A 19,442-nucleotide genomic window follows, 5' to 3' on the forward strand; every position below is an offset into this window, starting at 1 on the left:
AACACCATCCATGCAGGAGCTGGTTCCCAGCTGGGTGTTGGGGGGTGAGAGGGACCGAGTTTCCTGGGCTGAAATTGGCCCAAAAAGGGGAAGTTCTCCAGGCCAGTTGCTAATTCACAACTGATATTTCAATTATTGCTTTCCCAGGTGATAACAACTGAGTACGTGTGAAAGCTCATCACATTTCTGTCCCACCCTGCTGTCCCCACTGCTCTGTCCCAGTCCTGCAGCCCTGTCCTGCAGACTGTCCTTGCTGCCACACCTGGGACACTGTCACACGTCCCACTGATCTCCCAAGCCCAGGTGTCCCTGCGGGACACCCGTCTCTGTGCTGGGCAGGGACAATGACAGTGGCATTGCCAAGGACACGCTGGGGATTTTGGGGAGGGGGAAACGAGGAGTGAGGGCTCAGGGGGAGCTCTCCTTGCTGCGGGCTGTGGGAATTCGGCATTTTTCCCCTAAACCGAAGTTGCCCAAGCCGGGCAGGTGGAGGTGACCCACTCACGACCCCCACCCTTCCCGGGGTGGGGGTCTCTGGGTGCCGATGGGGACGCAGGCTGGCAGGCGACCACTGCCCAGGGCTGTCCCCGGTGCCGTGCCGTGCTGTGCCGTGCCGGCGCTGGGCGCTGCCGTGCTCCGAGCGAGGGAGGGAAGGAGGGAGGGAGGGGCGGATGAAGGGATTGGCCGCCCCGAGCAGAGCCGGCCCCGCCGGGCGGCCGCTGCCCGCGACACTCGCCCGCCCGCAGCTCCCGGGGCGGCCGCGGTGCCGCGGCTCCGGACCATGGACCGGCTCAGCGGTAAGGGACGGGACAGGACGGGAGGGACAGACGGACGAAGGAGACGGGAGGACGGGACCCGCATCCCATTCCGTCCCCTCCCGGGGCACAGCGCCGAGGGCACCGGGGATGCCCGTGCCAGGCGCAGCGAGTCGCGGGTCGCGCATCCCGTCCCAGCCGAGCGGATGCATTCCTCGGCTCCGTGTGGGAGCCTGCTCCAGCCCGGCCTGCTGGGCACCAACTGGAACCAGTTTCTCTTTGCTGGTAGGATGGGTAAAACACCAGGAGCCTGCAAGGGAGGCTGTGGGGTGTAAGCACTTATTAGGGGAAATTGTGGTAGCGGAGAGGGAGGTGGCGTTCTCCGATGGGGTTGGTGGGGTTCAGAGGGTTTTCCTGTCCGGGAGTCTCCCAGAGCCGCGGAGGGCGCGATCCCCACCCAGCTGGGAGCAGCTCCTTCCCACACGTGTGGGGTTCCTGCCTGCAGCCCGTGGCACCGCGCTCACCGAGCTGCTGGGCTTTGATCTGGGATCTGTATAAACCTGCCAGGCCTTGGGGCCAGCTCTGCAGAGAAGGTGCCGGCTCTCTGCTGGGGCTGCCAGGTCGCTGGAGGGAGCACGGGGAGGTTTGCAGGGGGATTGCTCCTTGCTGCTGCAGCTGATTGCAGCCTGGGGCTGCACAGGAGGGGCAGGTGGTGACATGATGGAGCACGGGGTGCTGGCCCTTGCCCTGTCCTTGGAGGTGCTGCAGAAACATTGGCCAAAAGCGATAAGAGAGTGGCCAGGGACGTCTCTGGCTGCAGGGGCTGCCCCACGCTGGAGCGCCGGGGCGGCTCAGGAGCGCTGTGTCTGCGGCCCCGGGTCAGCACCACAAACACCCGGGGGTCAAGAGTTCCCCTTGCCGATGTAAAAGGATGGGGTGGCGTTTCCGCACTGGAAACAGCTCTGAGGAGTTTGGGACCGCTGCAAACACAGGCACGGTGTCAGTGGCCTGCAGCCCGGGAGGGGACAGGGACGGTGACAGGGACAGCCGTCCCCTGTGCCTGTGTCCAGGGTGGCTTTGCCCACTCTGAAGGAGGGAGCTGTGGCAGGAGGGGGAGTGCTGTCCAGTGACACTTCTTGATGCCAGAGCTGTCCTCCAGGGTCCTAGAGGACATCACTGCGGACAGGGGGGGCAGAGGGTCTCGGCTTCCCCGTTCTCCTGCTGTGTGAGCTGATGGGAAATTCCCTGTTTGCACCCCAGAAATCAAACCTCGGACCTCATGGCAGGGAAGGAGGGGATGCCCAGCTGAGGGAGCCATGTCTGGGCATGGTTTGGCCTCTCCACAGTTTGACCCTGCCAGGGAAGAGCCGTTTTTTATCCCCCTCGCTGGTGCCTGCCTGCTTTGTTTTGAGTGCTTGTGATGAATTGCTGTTGGCACCTGGATGGCTCCTTGCTAATGGAAACCCCCCCCAGCCCCTCCTGCTCATCAGCCAGAGCTGCTGGATCCCTCTGGGGACTGTCACTCGTGGAGGGAAGGTTCCCTTCCGTAATGAAAGGTGTTAGGCAGGAGCTCTGTGCCCATTCCCAGCTCTGGCTGCTCTCTGGCAGCCCCTTCCTTCCTTCACCTGGAGCTCTGCTCAGGCCCTGCTGTATCCTGATTTTATCACCTGCCAGTGTTTTCTCGTGCCCAGCAGGCTGGGCAGCGCCCCGTGCGTGGCCCAGCTCTGCACCAGTGGCTGACTGGGGGACTGGTGCTGTTGGCAGAGTTGTTTCAGGTTGTGCTGATGGAGAACCCAAAGTGTGATTTGGGAGGCGATCCTTTGCTCAAACACGCCTGTGCTCACACGTGGCTTCTCCTCCCTCATTAGTGTCTCTTCCCTGACCTTTTGAGCCACCACAATTTAGGTCCTGCCCCAAACTTATCTGGGCTCTAAATCCAGCAAAGCAGGCGGAGATGTGTCGGGGATAAACTTGGCTCCAGCTCGCCCACAGGAATGGGGAGGCTGCAGGACGGGTGGGAGGGAGCCGGGATCATTCCTGCCCGGCCGCCTGCGAGCTGGCAGCAGGAATCCTGCCGGTGGAAGGAAGGCTCTGGGTGCTGAGGAGCGCAGCCCGGGCCAGCTGTTAGCGCCGAGCTCTCCTCCGCATTGCAGCCATTCCTTCCATGGAAATCGCCACCGCCTGTTCCTAGCCTGGGGGAGGTGGGGAAGGGGCTGAGGTGGCTAAAACAGGGTGGGAGGTGGGATGCTGGTGCTGCTGAAGCGCTGGGGTTGTTTGCCCCTCTGGATTTTCCAATCTCCTGCTGCGTGCAGGCTACAGCGCTGGCTGTAGCAGGGAGAGGCTGGATGGGTGAGAAGCCTCCTGGCAGCTCTGGAGGGGCAGCTGGAGAGGGGAAGGACACTGTGGGATGGTGTCCCCCAGCCAGGAGCCCTGGGGACTGTCCTATCTGCCTGCACTGCCTGGAAAACCTGCCTCTTTCCCACTCTTGACCTGGAAATGCTCTTTTCCTGTGCAAACGTGCTGAGCTGCGAGGCTGCCGTGCCCTTTGCTGTGCAGCGGGGCCGGAGCTCCCACGGGCCTGCAGGAGGTTCCTATCCCTGCCCAGGAAAACTTTGTTTAAGGTTTTGAAGAAGCTGTCTCATCCCAAGCAGTGGGAAGCCTTTTCAGAGAGCACTGGGCTCGACCCAAGCTCTGCCTGTTGTTCAGTGGCCAAATCACTTGCTGGGGACAGGAGATAACAGTGGAGCAGAGTGGAGGCTTGAAGTGGTTTCTGGCTTCCCAGACTCATGTCCTAACCCCTTAACCCTTCCCTATTATCTAGTCTGGCACAGCTCACACTCCCTCCTGAGGAACACATCTCCTCCTGCATATAAGGAACCTTAAAATCAATGACACAACTCTCTGCCCTGTAAAATACCAATTAAATGTCTCTGTCCCAGGCCAGCAACAAGACAATGGGGCTGGCAACCTTTCACTGCCAGCTCTGCACAAACAAGGGGCTGGCACCCCAGCCAGGGCACCCAGGAGGTGACAGAGCAGGGAGGGCACCCTGGCAGGCAGCAGCCGCCTGTCATCACCCCGAGGCGCTGAAAGCAGCGGCATTTGGGGAGCTCAGGTCCCTGGGTGCGTTCTGGGCTGACAATCTGCAGTGGGGAAGGATAAAATAACCTCTCAGAGCCTCCCCCTGCTCCAGCTCCTTCCTTTCCTGCTCCTGATAAAGCCTCCCATGGCATCAAAGCCGGCTCTTTGGCAGGCGAGGGGAAACACTGACATTTCGTAACAGTTTGGAACAAAAACAGCTTTGCTCCAAGGGGTTTCCATGCTCAAAATAATTTTTTTTTCTTTTTTTGAAGTGGTTTTCGTGTGCATTTGATCCTGGAAGTGATAAGAGGGAGCTGGGGGAGACGCTGGTATGCTCAGATTGCTGCCAATTAGCAGGAGATGTGTAAGGAGCACTTTGAAGAATGGCTTTGGCTTTCTCCGGGGCTTTTTTTTTGAGCATTAAACCCACCCAAGTTTGTGATGGAGGAACAGCTGCTCATTTTATGTGGTCCAAAATTTTGGGAAACCGTGGTTGTGAAGGACAGAAGAAGGACTAGAACTTTAGTAGCAGCAGGTTAGAGAGCTGGTTTTGGTGTCCCAGAGTTAAAAGCCGGTGAACCAGTCCCAGCACTGCTGGAGCCGCCGGAGCAGTCTGTCACACCTTGTCACCTTTCCCGCTGGGCCATCCCGGTTCTCCTGCCCCTGCAGCCCTGCCCTGCCGGGGTTAACCGGGTAGGAAATGCTGTCGATGGTGGCCTTGCCGCTGCACCTGATGCTCCCGACGGAGCTTGGCAAGGGAAGGAAAGGGAAGGGCTGAGAAAATAACGCTCATCCTGCTGGCCGAGGGTCCTTGGGGGCAGCGCGGCCCCAGCCCCGCACAGGGGACCCTCTGCCGTGCCCCGGCCTGGGGACGTGGGGACAGGGCTGAGGTGACCACTGGAGGGTCCCAACCCCCCCAGCGGGCAGGGGCACTCGTGTCCAGCCCAGCTCTGAACTGCTGGGCATTGTCGGGGTCAGGGCAGGGATGCCAGGGTTGGGAGCTGGGTGCTGGGCACATCTCCCTGCCCCAGCTCCAGGATATTCGCCCACTGGCATCTGTGGGTTCTCCTCCACCAGCTCGGTAAAGAAGGATCCACATCCTGCTGTTGAGGGCATTTGGGAAAGTGCAGTGGGATTTGGGAAAGCTGATCCTGCAAATCCCTGGCCATGCCCTGCTGGGTGAGGGCTTGGATCCTGCTCTCCTGCTCAGGATCCTGTCACAAGCTCCCCGGGTGACTTTTCCTCCCAAGAAGATGTGCCAGCTCTGGTGGCCTCCCCACATCTCACTCCTGCAGGTTGGGAATTGCATCCAAGGCGTTTTGGACCTTGGCTTTGGGCAGTGGGGATGCACAGGATGTGGAGAAGGGTCTCTTGGGGTGCAGAGAGCTTTCCAGCCACACCAGAGATTTTGGGGATGTGGGGGCTGGCTCCAGCCCTGGGTAGTGGCGTGGACTGGTGGGAATTGGGGTTTCCCACTAGAATCCCTGCAATTAGCTGGAATCCCTGCAATTAGCTGGAATTCCAACTCTCCTGGAGGCTGAGGTTTGGAGACCAAGGGCTACAGGGAGGTGACAGCTCCAGGTCCCCACAGGCAGGAAGGTGTGACCCAGGGACGCTTCCCACTGCTCTGCCTACCACAGGGGGTGGGCAGAGACTTGGGGCACCATCCCAGGGCCTCTCCCAGTTCTGGAGGGGAGCCCAGGCCCACCTGTTGCTGGAGTTTGTTTGGAAAAGGCCGACACCAAAATTTTGGTTGGAGGAAACACAGTTTATTCTGGGTCCTGTGTAATCCTAACATCTCTCCTCTGCCTGAAGCGTGTTTTTTATACATTACTCAGCAGGTCTCGCCCCTGCCTGGCTATTCCTTTAAAGGGCATCTCAAACCTCTCCTTTTCATTCATTATTTACATGTGTTTTCCAGCCAGCAGCCTCTGAGCCCAGCTCCCAGGCTGGAGCATCCTGCCATGAGCCTGCTGAGCCTGGCACCGGCTCCTGAAATGTAGTTCTGGGAGTTCTAAACATGCTCCATGTGATTTTCCAGAGCTGATTGTGTTGAGCTGGGGCTGGAAACCCCTGGTGGCTGCGGTTAGGAGCAGAGTGTGGAGACTGCCCATGAGGACACAGCAGGGTCGCTCAGATCTTTCACCTGGGTGGTTTTGTTTGCTCAGCATCTCTCCGTGCTCAGTTGTGAGAGGGGTGACCCTGGAACCACCCCCTGCTCCTCTGGGCTGGGGGTGGCTGCAGCCTCCAGGCCAGGGGGATGAAGTTTGCTTTGGGTGAGCTAAAGCAAACAGCCACAGCCTTCTCCAGGAGGCAGAGCAAGGGGGGCAGCCCCTGGGGAAGGGGTCCTGCCACAGCACGGGGCACTGGGGGTCATTGGCAGCCTGGCTCACAAGGAGGTGCTTGTTGGTGATTTAATCAGCAGTTAATAATTACCTGCAGCACTCAGACGCTGCTGTGAGGAAGGACATGCCCTGCAGCCCAGCAGGGGCTGTCCCAGGGGCAGTGTCACTGCAGGGACCCTCTGTCCCTCCGGTGCCCCATGGCTGTGCGGGGGGGGCACTGCCCGCACTGGGGTGCCCAGGTGAGGGGCTGGGGGGGAGATCTCCCACCCACAGCCCGCCGTGCTCGGGGTGTGGCAGCACCAGGAGAGCCCGGACCCACCCTGGGGTGAGCCCAGCACCACTCCCTGGGGCTGTCCTGGCACTGGCCGGGGTGGGGTCCCAATTAATCCTTGCTCCCATCAATCTAATTACTCAGGGAAGAGGCTTCTCTGCCCCCCCAGTAGTGAGTGATGGTTCCTGCAGTGTGTGAGCTGCCAGGGACAGGAGGCAGGTGATAATCTTTGCCCTCTGCACGCTCCATCAGCTGTAATTACACTTCCCTCTATTCAGGACTCCTGTTTCCTCCTTCAGGAGGGGAGGAGGATGTGAGAAGCTGTCTCCTCGGGGCAGGACTGTGCTCACAGGGGGTGTTTGCAGTCCTGCCTGTGTCCAGTTCCCTCCTGCAGGGCAGGGCTGGGCTGTCCCACAGCTCTTCTCCCCTTTTTAGGGGGTGCTGAGGACTCAGAGCCCCTCTGTGCAGGGAGCCAGGGTGGGGCCGGGGATTGGGAAGAGCTGGGCTGGGCTTGGCTGGTCCCTGCTGGGCAAGGCCGGGAGATAAGGCTCTGTGCAGGGCTGTTTAACCTGGGGAGAGGAGCCTGAGCTGGCAGAGGCTTAGGACAGGCCCAGGACCCTCTGTGCCACTGCTGGAGTCAACTGGTGCCACTGGAGCTGAGCTGGGAAGGGATCCCCAGAGCTGCTGTCGTTGCTGGGGTGTCTGCAGCACGTGGGGCACTGATGGAGGAGGCTCAGCAGGCACAGCCAGGCACCCTTTGTGGCTTTTAACCCTTCTGGTGGCACAGCCAGGCACCCTTTGTGGCTTTTAACCCTTCTGGTGGCTCATCTGCCCCTCTCCCAGGATGGAGGAGCTCTCCAAGCCCTTGTGTGAGGGGAGAGGCTGCTGCTCTGGAGGCAGAACTGGTGACCCCTCAAGCAATCAGGTTCCACATTCACCTCCCAGGATTGATTTTCCAAGGCTATCAGCTGAGGATATTAATTACTGCAAGGCCACGATGCTGAGGGCCCCAGGGCTGTGCATGGCTGCTCTGCCTGCCTGCTGGAAGCGCTGAGATTTGAGATCTGAGCTTGCCTTGTGCTCCCCAGCACCCAGGGGTGCTGCAGCACCCAAACTGGGAGCAGGATCCCAGGGTTAGCCCAGTGAGGGGCAGCTGGGAGAGTGACAGGGTCCCAGGCAGGCAGAAGCCAGCCCTGAGTGCTCAGTCCTGCTGGAATTGTTGGATGCAGAGTCAGAGGCTCCCCCATCCTCCCCACTCAAGGGGCCCTTGTTTGCAGGGAGGAGATGATTCATGTGCACCAAGTGGCCCCTCAGCAAATCTTCCACTGTCAGGGGATGTTGCCAGGGCTCAAGAGTGATCGTTGATGGTTGGCTTTTCCTGAAACCCCTGCGGCCTGGAGCAGGACAGACTGGGACGAGGAGGAGGAGGAGGTGTTTTCCGGGCTGCTGTTCCTGGCCCTCGCAGCCCATCCCAGTTTGCCCCACACCCAGCAGGTGCTGAGTGATGGGAGCAGAGCCTGGCTGGCTCCTGTCCCCTCCAGGGCCCAGTGCTGTCCCTCCCGTGCCCCCTTGGCAGGGTAGTGGCCATGGGCAGGGTGCAGGCAGCTCTGTCCTGCTGTCCCCTGCACAAAGGAACAATTCTGGGAGCCCCAAGGCACTTCCTCCTCCCTGGAGGGAAGAAACCTCCTTGGGAGTGGGGATGGGAACAGAAGCTGCCCTGGGAGCTCAGCAAAGTGCCCAGGAGGCTGTGGGCTTCCTCAGAGAGCAGCAGTGCTGGGGCTGGGGGGGGTGCCAGCATCTCACCCCTCTGGTGATGCCATCCTGGGGCACCCAGCAAGGCTTGGGGACACGTCCCAGCACTGCAGGGCTCTTGCAGGTGGCTCCACATCCACCTGTGGACAGGTGAGCAGGGTTTGTGTGCTGCAGAGAGCAACTCTGGGGCTGTTTGTCCCACAGGCACCTCCCTGCAGGGCTCCCCCAGGGGCTGGGGTGTCCCTGGGTGCTGTCCCCACCTGTTTAGGGCACCCCAGGAGCTCCCAGGGTTGCTTTGCTGTGGGTGGCAGCTGTGAGGAGCCCTGTGCTGGCAGGCAGAGCAGCCAAGGGCCCTGCCCTGCCCTGCCAACAGGAAGGATTTATTTGTGCCTGGGTTTTATTTTAGCTACAAACAATGGCTGCTACTCCCAGCATCCGATTTCCCCCTCGGCCCCAGGCATCACCTGGTGCAGGAGGAAGCGTGGCCGGAGGCAGGGGAGCTGTGAGCACAGGATGGGGGTCCCTGAGCACCTCCCGCTGCATTTCAGAGCTGTGATTCAGCACCTCCCTCCCCGGGGCTCTCTCAAGCTCCAGGCTGGGCTTTTCTTGGAGTGAGAGCTCCATGGGCTTGTCTTATCTCTCCCCTTGCAAAAGCTGGGTCTCTACACCAGGAAACTCCTGCTTTGGCTTGGCCAGAGACTCTTCCTCCTCCTCCTCTTCCTCCTCTCTGCAGGTTACTGGAGCAGGACCCGGTTTTCGCTGCTGTGCTGGGGCCGAGCCAGGGAGGGGCAGGGAGACTCTGCAGCTGCAGGCTGTGTCCAGCCCTTATCTCTGTGCTGGGAAAAGGCTCCCTGAGCAGGGGAGCACTTGTGGGGTCTAAAAATAGAGCTGGCCTGGTGTGGGCTGGAGAGGGGGGCTGCAGGGGATGCAGCTCCCTCGCAGCACCGTGCTTGGTGCTGCTGCCAGGGCAGGATTTGGCAGCACTGCCCCGGTGTCCTGCACGGCAGCAGTGTCCTGCTGTTGTCCCCTGGGTCACCCCGTCCCAGCAGAGCCACCCTGGGTCCCCCAGCCCATCCAGGCCTGTTGGTTAATGCTAAAGCCATCTGCTGCCACGGGTCCTGGCCTTCCCAGGCCCAGAGAGCTCATGGACATCTCCCATCCCGCCTCAGACGTGGAGAGGAGGGCGTTGCTGGTGTCCCCGTCTGTCCTGGGCTGTCTGTTCCAAGCCTCAGTGCAGGGCAGTGGGGTGGTGCCCCTGATTTTGGATGCAGGAGGAGCCCCAGCAGAAAGCAGCAGGTGGGAGCCATTTGCCAGCACCATCTGGAGGTGTCCCAGAGCAGGGGACACAGGGTCCCTGTGTCACCTGTGGTCACTCTGCCACCCCACCCCTCCTCCCCAGGAGCCCTTTGCTGTCCTGCTGCCCCTGTCCCCGGGCTCAGAGCCCCCATGGGCACTGGCACCAGTGCCCACCCCGGCACAGGAGATGTGTCCCTGTCCCCTGGGCCAGCTCTGTGGCTCTGAGCTCGCTCCCACAGCTCTTGTCTGTGCTGGTCTTTGCCTGCCAGGTGACCTTGGGTGTCCCACCATCCCCTGCTGCCCCCCTGGAGCAATCTCCCCTCACTTCCTGCAGTCCCCCCATTAATCTCCTTCAGGCTGGAAGCCTAATGAGCGTAGGAAATTAATTCCTTGCCTCCTTGTGCTCCCCCAGGCTCTGCTCAGCATGCCCTCCTGGGATCACAGGCCTCTTTGACTGGCCCCCCTCCCTCCCCCGTTGTATTTTGGAGGATGTTTAACAAGGGAGACGGAGGGGACAGCTCAGCTGGGGGAACAAAGGCGCCTTCAGAGCTGTGTGTCCGTGCTGAGTGTGCCCAGCTCGGGGCACTGCTGCTGAGCCCAGCCCCTGCCAGCAGCCCTGGCACATCAGGCACCTCAGCTCTGGTGCCCAGGGGGTCCCTGTGCCCCCTCCCTGCCTGCTGGGGCACTGTTAGAGAAACCAGGCTGCCCTGAGGGCCCTGGCTGGCCCAGAGCCCTGACACGGAGCTGGTGCCTGTGATGGGATGTGTCCTGCACGTGGCAGGGGATGGGGGTGCTGGTGACATCATGGTCTGGGGTTTGGGGTGTTCTAGGAGTGTGGAGGATGCTGCTGACCCCACGGGCTGGGGTTTGGTGAGCTGTGGAAAGCCAGTGCAGGGAGGAGCCTGCACAGTTCCCATCCCCTTTGTGGGTGGGTGACTCCCGAGATGTTTGCAGCTGCTGGCTGGACAGGGGAAATCTAGCTTTTTGTCCCAGCTGCTTCCTTGCAGTCGCCTGCCCTGCCAAGCCCTGCAGGGAGGATCTCACCTTCCTGGAGATCACCAGCAGGAGCCTGATCCCATGCTGCCTGTGCAGCACTCTGCAACTTCCCAGGGAGGATTTTCCTCTCTTCCCTCCCTCCCTGTAAGGCAGAGGGGCCCTGGAGCTGGGTGCTTACCCCACCACGAGGCTCAGCAGGTCCCCACCATGGGAGGTGTGTGCTGGCAGGGGACAGCGGGCTGAGCATGGCCCAGGGTCTGAGGGGTGCTTGTCTGTTCCTCCTGGAGCAGTGCTGAGGCTTCTCCTGCTGCTGGGGCATCCTGTCCTGGCTTGGCCTGCCTATGGGAGATGGGCTCTGCCTGCTGCTGTGGCCAGAAGGGCTGAGGCTGTGGCTCAGCTTGGCCCTGGGGAGGGAGGAGGAAGCAGATGATCTGTGGAGTGCAGGGAGGCAGGAAGAGCCTCGTGAGCCACATCCTGCCCCCTGTCCTGGGGTGGTGGCAGTTTGGGCTGGCACATTGTGTCTGTGCCCAGGGGCTCGTCTTGGCTGGAACTGCTCCTGCTGGGCTCCCCTTCACCCTTGAAACACCAGCTGCTTTTATTGTGCTGTTTGTGGCTCCACGTTCCTCACACGAGGAAGGAGGATCCCAGCAGTGGCTCAGAATCCTTCCCTTCCTCTGGGAAGTACCCTGTGCCAGCCCTTGCTGCTTCTCTGCTCTGCCAAGGAGCAGTGTGGGGACAGCTACAGCCCAGCCAGTGTGTCCCCACACTCTGGGGCACACGCTGTCCCCTCCCTGGAGCCATCCCCATCAGTCAGCACATCTGAACTGCCTCTGCAGTGACCCTTGGCCTCTGTTTCTGACCCTGGAGACCCAAAGTCAGCTGTGTGCCACCCCAGCTGTGCTGAGAGGATGTTTGGTGGCTGCCAAGAGGAGGGATCCTGCACTGGGAGCAACTGCAGCTCTTTCTTTCTGCCCCCTCCAGAGCTCCAAGTTTGCTGGAGTTCCAGCCCATTTTGCCTTGTCTTAACCCCAGCATCCCAACACCCCCTGGCTGATGGGATTTTTTCTGCTCCCCTCAGTGCTGGACCAGCTCCTGCCAGAGCTCAGCGTTCTGCTCAAGCTGCTGGACCACGAGTACCTGAGTGCCACCACGCAGGAGAAGAAGCTGGCTGTCTCTACCATCCTGCAGAAGCTGCAGCCGCCTGCAGGTCTGTGTCCCTCTCCTGTGGTGGCCGCTGGCTGTTCCCAAAGGCACTGGGTGTCCCCAGCAGGGCAGGGAAAAGCTTCTGCAGGGCAGGGATGAGCCCAGCACCTGCTCAGCCCCCTCAGGGCACTTTGCTTTCCCTTCTGAGCTCCTCCCTGCCCCGGGAGCAGGGCTGGCGTCAGCCGTGCCCCGGGTGCGGGAGGGAGGGCTGCTCCCTGCGGAAACGCAGCTTCCAGAGCTCTTCCTGCCTGGATTTGTGCTGAGCACGGGGGTTTCCGCCGGCACTGTGCACCTGGGCCTTCACAGAGCCCCCATTCCTGCTCTCCTGGGGGAGCCACAGCATCCCTGGGGGTTCCTCCATCCCCAGTGCCTGCTCTGTGTCCCTGGGATTGTGGGCACGAGGGGTGGCAGTGCCTGCCCCAGGCTCAGAGCATCCCCCTCAATTCCAGGGAAGGATGTGGACTACATGTATGTCAACACAGCGTCCCTGGGCAATGGCACCAGCTTCGTGGAGTCCCTCTTTGAGGAGTTTGGTACGTGTGGCTGAGCTGGAGGGGTGCCCTGGGGGTCCTGCTGGTCCTGGGGTCCTTTGGAAGAAGGGTGACAGCTACATCCTTGTGTCCAGAGCGGTCATCATCGCTCCGGGTGTTTGTTCCTGCTCCCTTGGAGCTGTTTGGGGGCTGGCCATGAGGGAACCCACGCTCCAGCTGTGTTTAGCAGTGATTCCCATCTCCCAGCACCTCCCCAGGGAAGGGCCATGGAGGGAGATCTCTTCAGGGATGTCCAGCTCTGCTTTCCTGCTCCCCTCACCCTCTGTTTATCCTGTGCAGACTGTGACCTGCGGGACCTGCAGGACATGCAGGAGGAGGAGGGGGACACCAATGACACTGCTGGCTTGGAGCTGGCAGGGAGCCAGACAGCCAAACCTGTAAGTGCCTGGCTGTCCCCGAGCCAGGTCCGCATGGGGAGGTGACAGTGGCCAGGGTGGGACCCTTCCTGTGCCCTGCTGGGGCTCCTGCCCCTGCTGCTGCCTTGGTTAATGCTGGAGGTGTTTCTGCTCTAGGTTCCCGTGGATCCTGCTCCTCCTCTGCCCACCACTCCCCCTCCTGAGGATTACTACGAGGAAGCACTGCCCCTGGGCCCTGGCAAGGCCCCCGAGTACATCACCTCCCGCAGTGAGTCCTGCTCCAGCCAGGCCAGCTGCCGGGTGGGGGGAGCCCCATGAGCTGCCCACTGCATCCCTCACCTGCCTGCCAAGCCAGGCAGCTCTCAGTGGGCTGGACTGCTCATCCTGGGGAAGGAATGGTCGCTGCTCCCACCAGCAGCGCTCCTGTCCCACTCTTTTCCATCCCACTTGCCATTGCAAAGAGTGGTGTGCTCCAGCCAGACTGGGAATGAGGTGATGGGTGATGAGAGAGATCAGAGCTCTGGGAGGATGGGATGCCCTGGGAGGGTGTGCTTGGCTGTGCCCCACTGAACATCCGTGAGGGAAAACCAGGTGTACCGGCCCCAGCCCCCTCTGCTTCCCCTGCAGACAGCTCCAGCCCCCCCAACTCCATTGAGGACGGCTATTACGAGGATGCAGACAGCAGCTACCCCGTCACCAGGATAAACGGGGAGCAGAAAAGTTCCTGTAGGTATCTGGGTGTCCTCGACAGGGAGGGGAGAGCCTGAGGTGGGGCTTGAGCCTTGGACTGGGGGCTGCTGGGGTTGAGGCTGGAGAACCAGGGTTTCAAAGTGTGAGCCTTGCAGAGAAATAAACCAGCCCAGGGCTCTGGATAGAGGCACCTGGGGCTGGCACTCAGCCCGTGAGCATCCTGCTGGGATTCCAAGGGAAGTGGAGGTGGCTGCTGCCAAACGCTGCTGTTTCCAGAGGATGACAGGGAATCCACCTTTCCTGGCACCCAGCTCTGTCTGGAGCTGCTGGGCATGGGGAACCCTGGCAGGGTGTGTGGCACCTTTTAGGGTGACTCCCCTGCTTTCTTCCAGACAATGACTCGGATGCCATGAGCAGCTCATACGAGTCCTATGATGAGGAGGAAGAGGAGGGCAAGGGCCAGCAGCTGACACACCAGTGGCCCTCGGAGGAGGCCTCCATGAACCTGGTGAAGGATTGCCGGATCTGCGCGTTCCTCTTGCGCAAGAAGCGCTTTGGACAGTGGGCCAAGCAGCTCACCATCATCCGGGATGGCAAACTGCTGGTGAGCCTGGCCAGAGGGGCACAGACTCCTCCTGGGGGTCGGGAGGGTGGCAGAGCCCAAGCTGAAGGGAAAGAAGCACCATCCAAACAAAGACCCTGCCCCAAGGCGGCCACACAAGCAGCAGCTGCCCTTGCTTACCTTGCAAGGGAACAGAGGGCTCCCCTGGTTTTGGGACACCACGGAGTGAGAGGGCACCCTCAGGGCTGTTGCACAGCCTGAGCCACCTCCATCTGTGCCACCAGCAAGACACCCTGAGACCCCATGCCACCTGTGGGACCCCCCCAGCGCAGCAGCCAGCCAGGCAGGTTTGGCTGAGCCCTGAGCAATTCTCTCCACTTCCCTCAGTGCTACAAAAGCTCCAAGGACCGGCAGCCACACGTGGAGGTGCCCCTGACCACCTGCAACGTCATTTATGTCCCCAAGGACGGGCGGCGCAAGAAGCACGAGCTGCGGTTCTCGCTGCCGGGGGCCGAGGCGCTGGTGCTGGCAGTGCAGAGCAAGGAGCAGGCTGAGGAGTGGCTCAAGGTACCCCTGCTCCTGCCAGGGGCATCCCAAGCCTCCCCTTGGCATCCTCCCTACGCGAGCTGGGGAGGGGGCTGCCCTGGGAACGGCTTTGCCCTGCTGGAAGGGGAAGGGGGCTTTGCTCCTGTCTCTTATCGGCCGCTTCCCAGGGCCTGGGCGGCTCCGGCGCTGATAGCCCCGGCTGGGGGGATGTTTGCTCTCCCCTTCCTCTTCCCCAGGGCCCTTTCCTGCCTTTGTTCGGGGCCGGGAAGCGGGGGCTGCGGGGAAGGGGCGGCGGGTGGGAAAGGAGCCTCTGAGCATACCAGCGACACAGCTGTCACCCCAAATGTGGGAGAACGGGGGGTTTTACACACCCAGGGCACGCCACACCTTAAAACAGGGGGGTCACAAGGTGTCCTGTGCTGGCAGGGTGATGCTGGCTTGGCACCTAAATCTGTCCCTTCTGAGATTTCAAAAATCCCTGACAAAACCCACAAAACTGGTTGAAGTTTTGAAGGGGACAAGGTGTGAGCAGTCCCGATCTGGGTGTGCTGCCCTGAGCTGTGGGGCCAGGCCGTGTCCCCCTGGCTCAGCCTGGCTCTGGTAATGAAGGAGCTGAGCCAGGGAGGGCAGGCCTGGCCCTCGGATCATTTTGAGGTGACAGCTGGGGCTGTCTGTGCAGGTGATAAAGGAAGCCAGCAGTCCAGCAGCAGGCGGGATGGAAGCCCCCACCTCCCCAGTGATGCCGTGCAAGATGGAGCTGGACAAGGTGATGATTCCTAGGGGCCCTGTCCAGGGCTGTGTGGGGCTGCTGTGGACAAACCTGGGGAACATGGGTCAGGGGGACCCCAAATTCCAGGGGCTGCACGAGGAGCCTTTCCTCTTGTCACAGCAGCTGTGCAGGGCTGGAAAGGAGAACAGGAGCTGGAAATCCCAGCCCTGTGCAGGGGGATGAAGGGCTGGGGGTGGTGCTGATGGGATTCTGCTCTCCCACAGCGGCTGTCCCAGGAGAAGCACACCTCGGACTCGGACAGTGTGGCCATGGGTGACACCGGGTCCCCAGCCACCCGCAGGGAGCACGGAGAGCACGGTACAGTCCCTGTCCCCACTACCCACCCAGCCAGGGCCAGCTGTGTGCCCCCAGCTGGGCAGCATCCTCTGCAGCCAGGTGGGATGCCAGGACATGCACCAGGGTCACACAGCTACCCTGTCCTTCCAGGGAAAGGCAAAAAGAGCGGCCTGGCTGACTTGAAGGGCTCAATGAGCCGGGCGGCCGGGAAGAAAATCACCAGGATCATCAGCTTCTCCAAGAAGAAGCCATGCCCCGAGGACACTCAGACCTCCTCCACTGAGGAGGACATCCCCTGCTGCGGTTCGTGCGGGCTGGGCGCAAAGATGGGGCTGGGAGTAGAGTGGGGTCAGTGGGGAGTGACATTCCTCAGCATGGCTGCAGAGGTCAGCGGTGGGGACGAGCTCACTGAGGGGGTGTGATGCTTCCACAGGCTGGGAGATGCTGCCGAGCCTGGCTCTGCAAATTCCAGTAATGAGTGGGCAAGGGGTCACCCATGTCCGCAAAAACAGGCTTGAGGGGACTTTGTGGTACTGAGCTGGCAGCTCCTCTGGGCCCAGCTGGTTGTCTGCAGGGAAACTGAGGCACAGAAGGGCTGGATGAGCAGGAAGCCATGCTGTAAGCTCTGTCGTGTCAAAGCCTGCCTGAGGCAGAGCCGGGCAGGCGCTGATGCCCTTCCCTCCCCTGGCACCCCCAGGCTACCTCAGCGTGCTGGTGAACCAGTGCTGGAAGGAGCGCTGGTGTCGCCTCAAGGGCAACACGCTGTACTTCCACAAGGACCGCACGGACCTGCGCACCCACGTGAACGCCATCGTGCTGCGGGGCTGCGAGGTGCTGCCCGGCCTGGGCCCCAAGCACCCCTTCGCCTTCCGCATCCTGCGCCACGGGCACGAGGTGACGGCGCTGGAGGTGAGCAGGGGGGCGCGGCGTTCTGAGGATGGGGTTGCCAGGCTTGGGGGGCAACCCTTGGGATGATCAACACCCCATGCGAGCAGTGCCTTGTTTTGCCCTGCCCTGGAAAGTTGAGGGCATGTTTTGGGTGAGCTGGGGTAGCAGCACGGGGACTTGGTGCGCAGAGGGGGATTGTGCACAGCAGGGGTGTGTGTCAGAAGGCAGCAAGGATGAGGGCTGGGAGCTGGGTGTGCACCCCAACTCTTCCTCTGCCCTCCAGGCAAGCTGCTCTGAAGACCTGGGCCGCTGGCTGGGTCTCCTCTTGGTGGAAACAGGCTCCCAGACAGCCCCCGAGGCCTTGCACTACGACTACGTGGATGTGGAGACCATTGCCAACATCGTGACAGCCGTGAGACACTCCTACCTGTAAGGCTGTGCTGCTGCTGTGCCAGGGGCTGGGTGCTGGGCTGGGCATGGTGATCCTTGGCCCACTGGAGTCCCTAGAACGGGCACAGGCTGGGCTGTGGTTTGTGGCTGTGATCTCAGGGACACTCAGTGCCCCCAGGGTTGTTCCCTAGGGCAGGATGGGAAGCTGAAAAGGTTCCAGTGCTGATGGAGGGTGTGTTAGGGTGGGGTCATGAGATGCAGGAATCTCTTTGGAAGGGTTCCCTGAGGGGCTGGTAAGGATGTTCTGGAAAGGAAGACCCCACCCCTCCTTCTGCAGGTGGGCCAGCTCCTCCCAGGATCAGCGGGCAGACTCCTCTCAGGTGGTGTACGATGATGTCCCCTATGAGAAGGTTCAGGTGGGCACGACTTTGTGGTTTATCCTCTCCCACCACAGTAGCCCGGGGAACCGTGGCCGGGCTGGGATGGCCCTGCAGGTGTCTCAGCTGGGAGATGGCCCTGCAGGTGTCTCAGCTCGCTCTCTCTCCTCGCAGCAGGCAGAGGAGGAGCCAGGGCGGCCGGGGGCCGCTCAGGTGAAGCGCCACGCCTCGTCCTGCAGCGAGAAGTCGCGGCGGGTGGACCCACAAGTAAAAGTGAAGAGACACGCGTCCAGTGAGTCCACGGGCCACAAACCTCCCCAGGGCTCCTGGCCAGTTCCCCTGAGGGATGTGGGTGGGCTCAGCTGGACGGCGGGTGCCATCGGTGCAGCCCTTCATGGGCTCTCCCTGTGCCTGCAGGTGCCAACCAGTACAGGTACGGCAAGAACCGGGCCGAGGAAGATGCCAGGCGATTCCTGACGGAGAAGGAGAAGCTGGAGAAGGAGAAGGCATCGATCCGCAGCGAGCTGATGTTGCTGCGGAAGGAGAAGCGGGAGCTGCGGGAAGCCCTGAAGGGCAGCACGGGTAGGTCGGGGCCATGGGAGCACCGCGGCTGCTGCCAGGCGCTCGGGTAGCGAGCACAGGGACGCCGGGCTGGCCACAGGGACAGGGCGGCCGGGAGCTGGGCTGGCTGGAGCGCTCTGCCGGGCTGGCAGCCCCATCTAGTGTCCCTGTGCAGAGGATGGGTGGATTCTCCCGGCGCTGAGCTGGGTGGTTGTGCAAGCAGGGCCGCGGCTGCAGGAGCTGGAGCAGCGGGTGGCGGAGCTGGAGGAGCGCTGCCGGCAGAAGGAGGAGTCTCGGGTCGACCTGGAGCTCAAGCTGACCGAAGTGAAGGAGCAGCTGAAGCAGTCGCTGGCAGGAGGGCCGGCCCTGGGGCTGGCCGTGACCAGCAAGGCTGAGAATGGGGTATGCATCCCTTTTTCCTAACTCAGAGCTCCAACTTCTGCAAGAAACAGTAGTTGGGGTATTGTGGGGAGCAGCACAGGGGAGAGGGGACATCCCTGTGGCTTTGTCCCTTTGAGGGCAGAGATGTGTGAATTGAATTTGGTCACCTCAACTTTTATCTCATTACAGTTCATACTTTTTTTTTAATCTGGTTGTTTATGCTTCCTGGGTTTCCTGAGCTTTGCTTTTCTTTCCTGAGCTTTTTCTTTTCTCCCCCTTTCCCACAGGAAACTACAAACAAGCCAAACGGGAGCCCCCCTGAGCACTTGGTCCCTGTGAACTGTGCGGCAGAGCTGAGGAAGAGAAGTCCCTCCATCATCCCTGCCAACACGGGGAGCGTGCTGAGGAAAGCCAAGGTCCTGCTCAGCTCTCCCTCTCCTCACTGGCCCACGGGAAATCTCAGTCTTTGCCCCCTGTTTAACTATGAAATCATGGAAGTGCAGGGCTAGGTGGGAGAGGGAAATGCTTGGAAGATGCTGGGTCCAAAGCCTCCAGCAGGGAGGGATGCCTTAAAGTGTTCCTTTTCCAGTGATATCTCCTCATCTTTTTTTTTTTTTTTTTCTTCCTTTCTCTGCAGGAATGGGAAAAGAAGCAGACTTAAGTCAGCCTGCCAGGCCCTGAACACACAGTGGGGATCACGGAGGAGCTGCCAGCCCCCTTTCTCTGAGACACTGGGAGGGTGCTGGGAAGGCGTGGTGGCAGAGCCGCTCTGCCAGCCCCACCGCTGCAGCACCAACTCTATAAACCAGGGGAAGGGGGCGGGAGGGGACTGGGGAGGCGGGTGGGGAAAGGGAGTTCCTCGTGGATCAGGGTCACAAACTACTGGGAAACCCAGCTCGGGGGGAGCCTGCCCCGGAGCCAGGACTCTGACACAAACTCTGGGTGCAGAAGGAAGGAGGGGAGAGCCTGGGGCTGGCAGTTGGCACTGCCCAGCAGGTGCTCCAGTTTTGGGGATCAGCGTGTGTCCAGGCTAACATCGGCCAAAGCAACCGTGGACTCCTTGGGGTTTTTGGCCCCCTCACGTTTGGGATTCAGGAGTTGCTCAGGATCAGCCACTTCGGAGATGCCAGTTGTTCACCCTGCTCACTGCTCCCAGCTCTGCAGGGTCTCATCTCAGGGTTCCTCATGGCTTGAGCTTGCTGTGCCTCAACCAAGTGCCTTTGTCCAATATTTCCTTCTTGTTCTCCAGGCAGTAAGGGTGAGGGCATGCTGCCTTCCCTTGGAATGAAGGAAGCTCAAGTGTCAGCATTAACAGTGGGCACCTTTTACCTTTGCTAAACAGCTTAGAAATGCTGCAGAGGGCTGGGGATGGAGG

At 61.1% G+C, this 19,442-nt stretch overlaps 1 protein-coding gene across 2 annotated transcripts; it reads left to right on the top strand.

Moving 5' to 3' along the window:
* The first annotated feature begins 702 nt into the window (after positions 1-702).
* AFAP1L1 (actin filament associated protein 1 like 1) lies at positions 703-18,872 on the top strand. 2 transcript variants are annotated; one of them, XM_084216091.1, is made up of 19 exons: positions 703-797; positions 11,575-11,703; positions 12,149-12,232; positions 12,530-12,627; positions 12,763-12,874; positions 13,234-13,332; positions 13,689-13,900; positions 14,246-14,425; positions 15,084-15,170; positions 15,398-15,491; positions 15,621-15,773; positions 16,168-16,379; positions 16,642-16,787; positions 17,086-17,164; positions 17,300-17,417; positions 17,543-17,707; positions 17,910-18,088; positions 18,355-18,483; positions 18,705-18,872. In XM_084216091.1, the coding sequence occupies exons 1-19, from the start codon at positions 782-784 to the stop codon at positions 18,726-18,728; spliced, it is 2,316 nt and encodes a 771-aa protein (XP_084072217.1). In that variant the 5' UTR covers positions 703-781; the 3' UTR covers positions 18,729-18,872. The 2 variants fall into 2 exon arrangements, with proteins under 2 accessions (XP_084072217.1, XP_084072218.1); XM_084216092.1 differs by having other exon boundaries at positions 17,303-17,417.
* The last annotated feature ends 570 nt before the right edge of the window (positions 18,873-19,442 follow it).

This window comes from Fringilla coelebs (assembly GCF_963513975.1).
Source record: "Fringilla coelebs genome assembly, chromosome: 15".
Lineage (NCBI taxonomy): Eukaryota > Metazoa > Chordata > Aves > Passeriformes > Fringillidae > Fringilla > Fringilla coelebs.

Coding starts and splice junctions, on each gene's coding strand:
- AFAP1L1 (XM_084216091.1), top strand. Junction 13,333..13,688: donor CGGGGAGCAGAAAAGTTCCT/GTAGGTATCTGG, acceptor GCTTTCTTCCAG/ACAATGACTCGGATGCCATG. Junction 17,708..17,909: donor AGCCCTGAAGGGCAGCACGG/GTAGGTCGGGGC, acceptor TTGTGCAAGCAG/GGCCGCGGCTGCAGGAGCTG.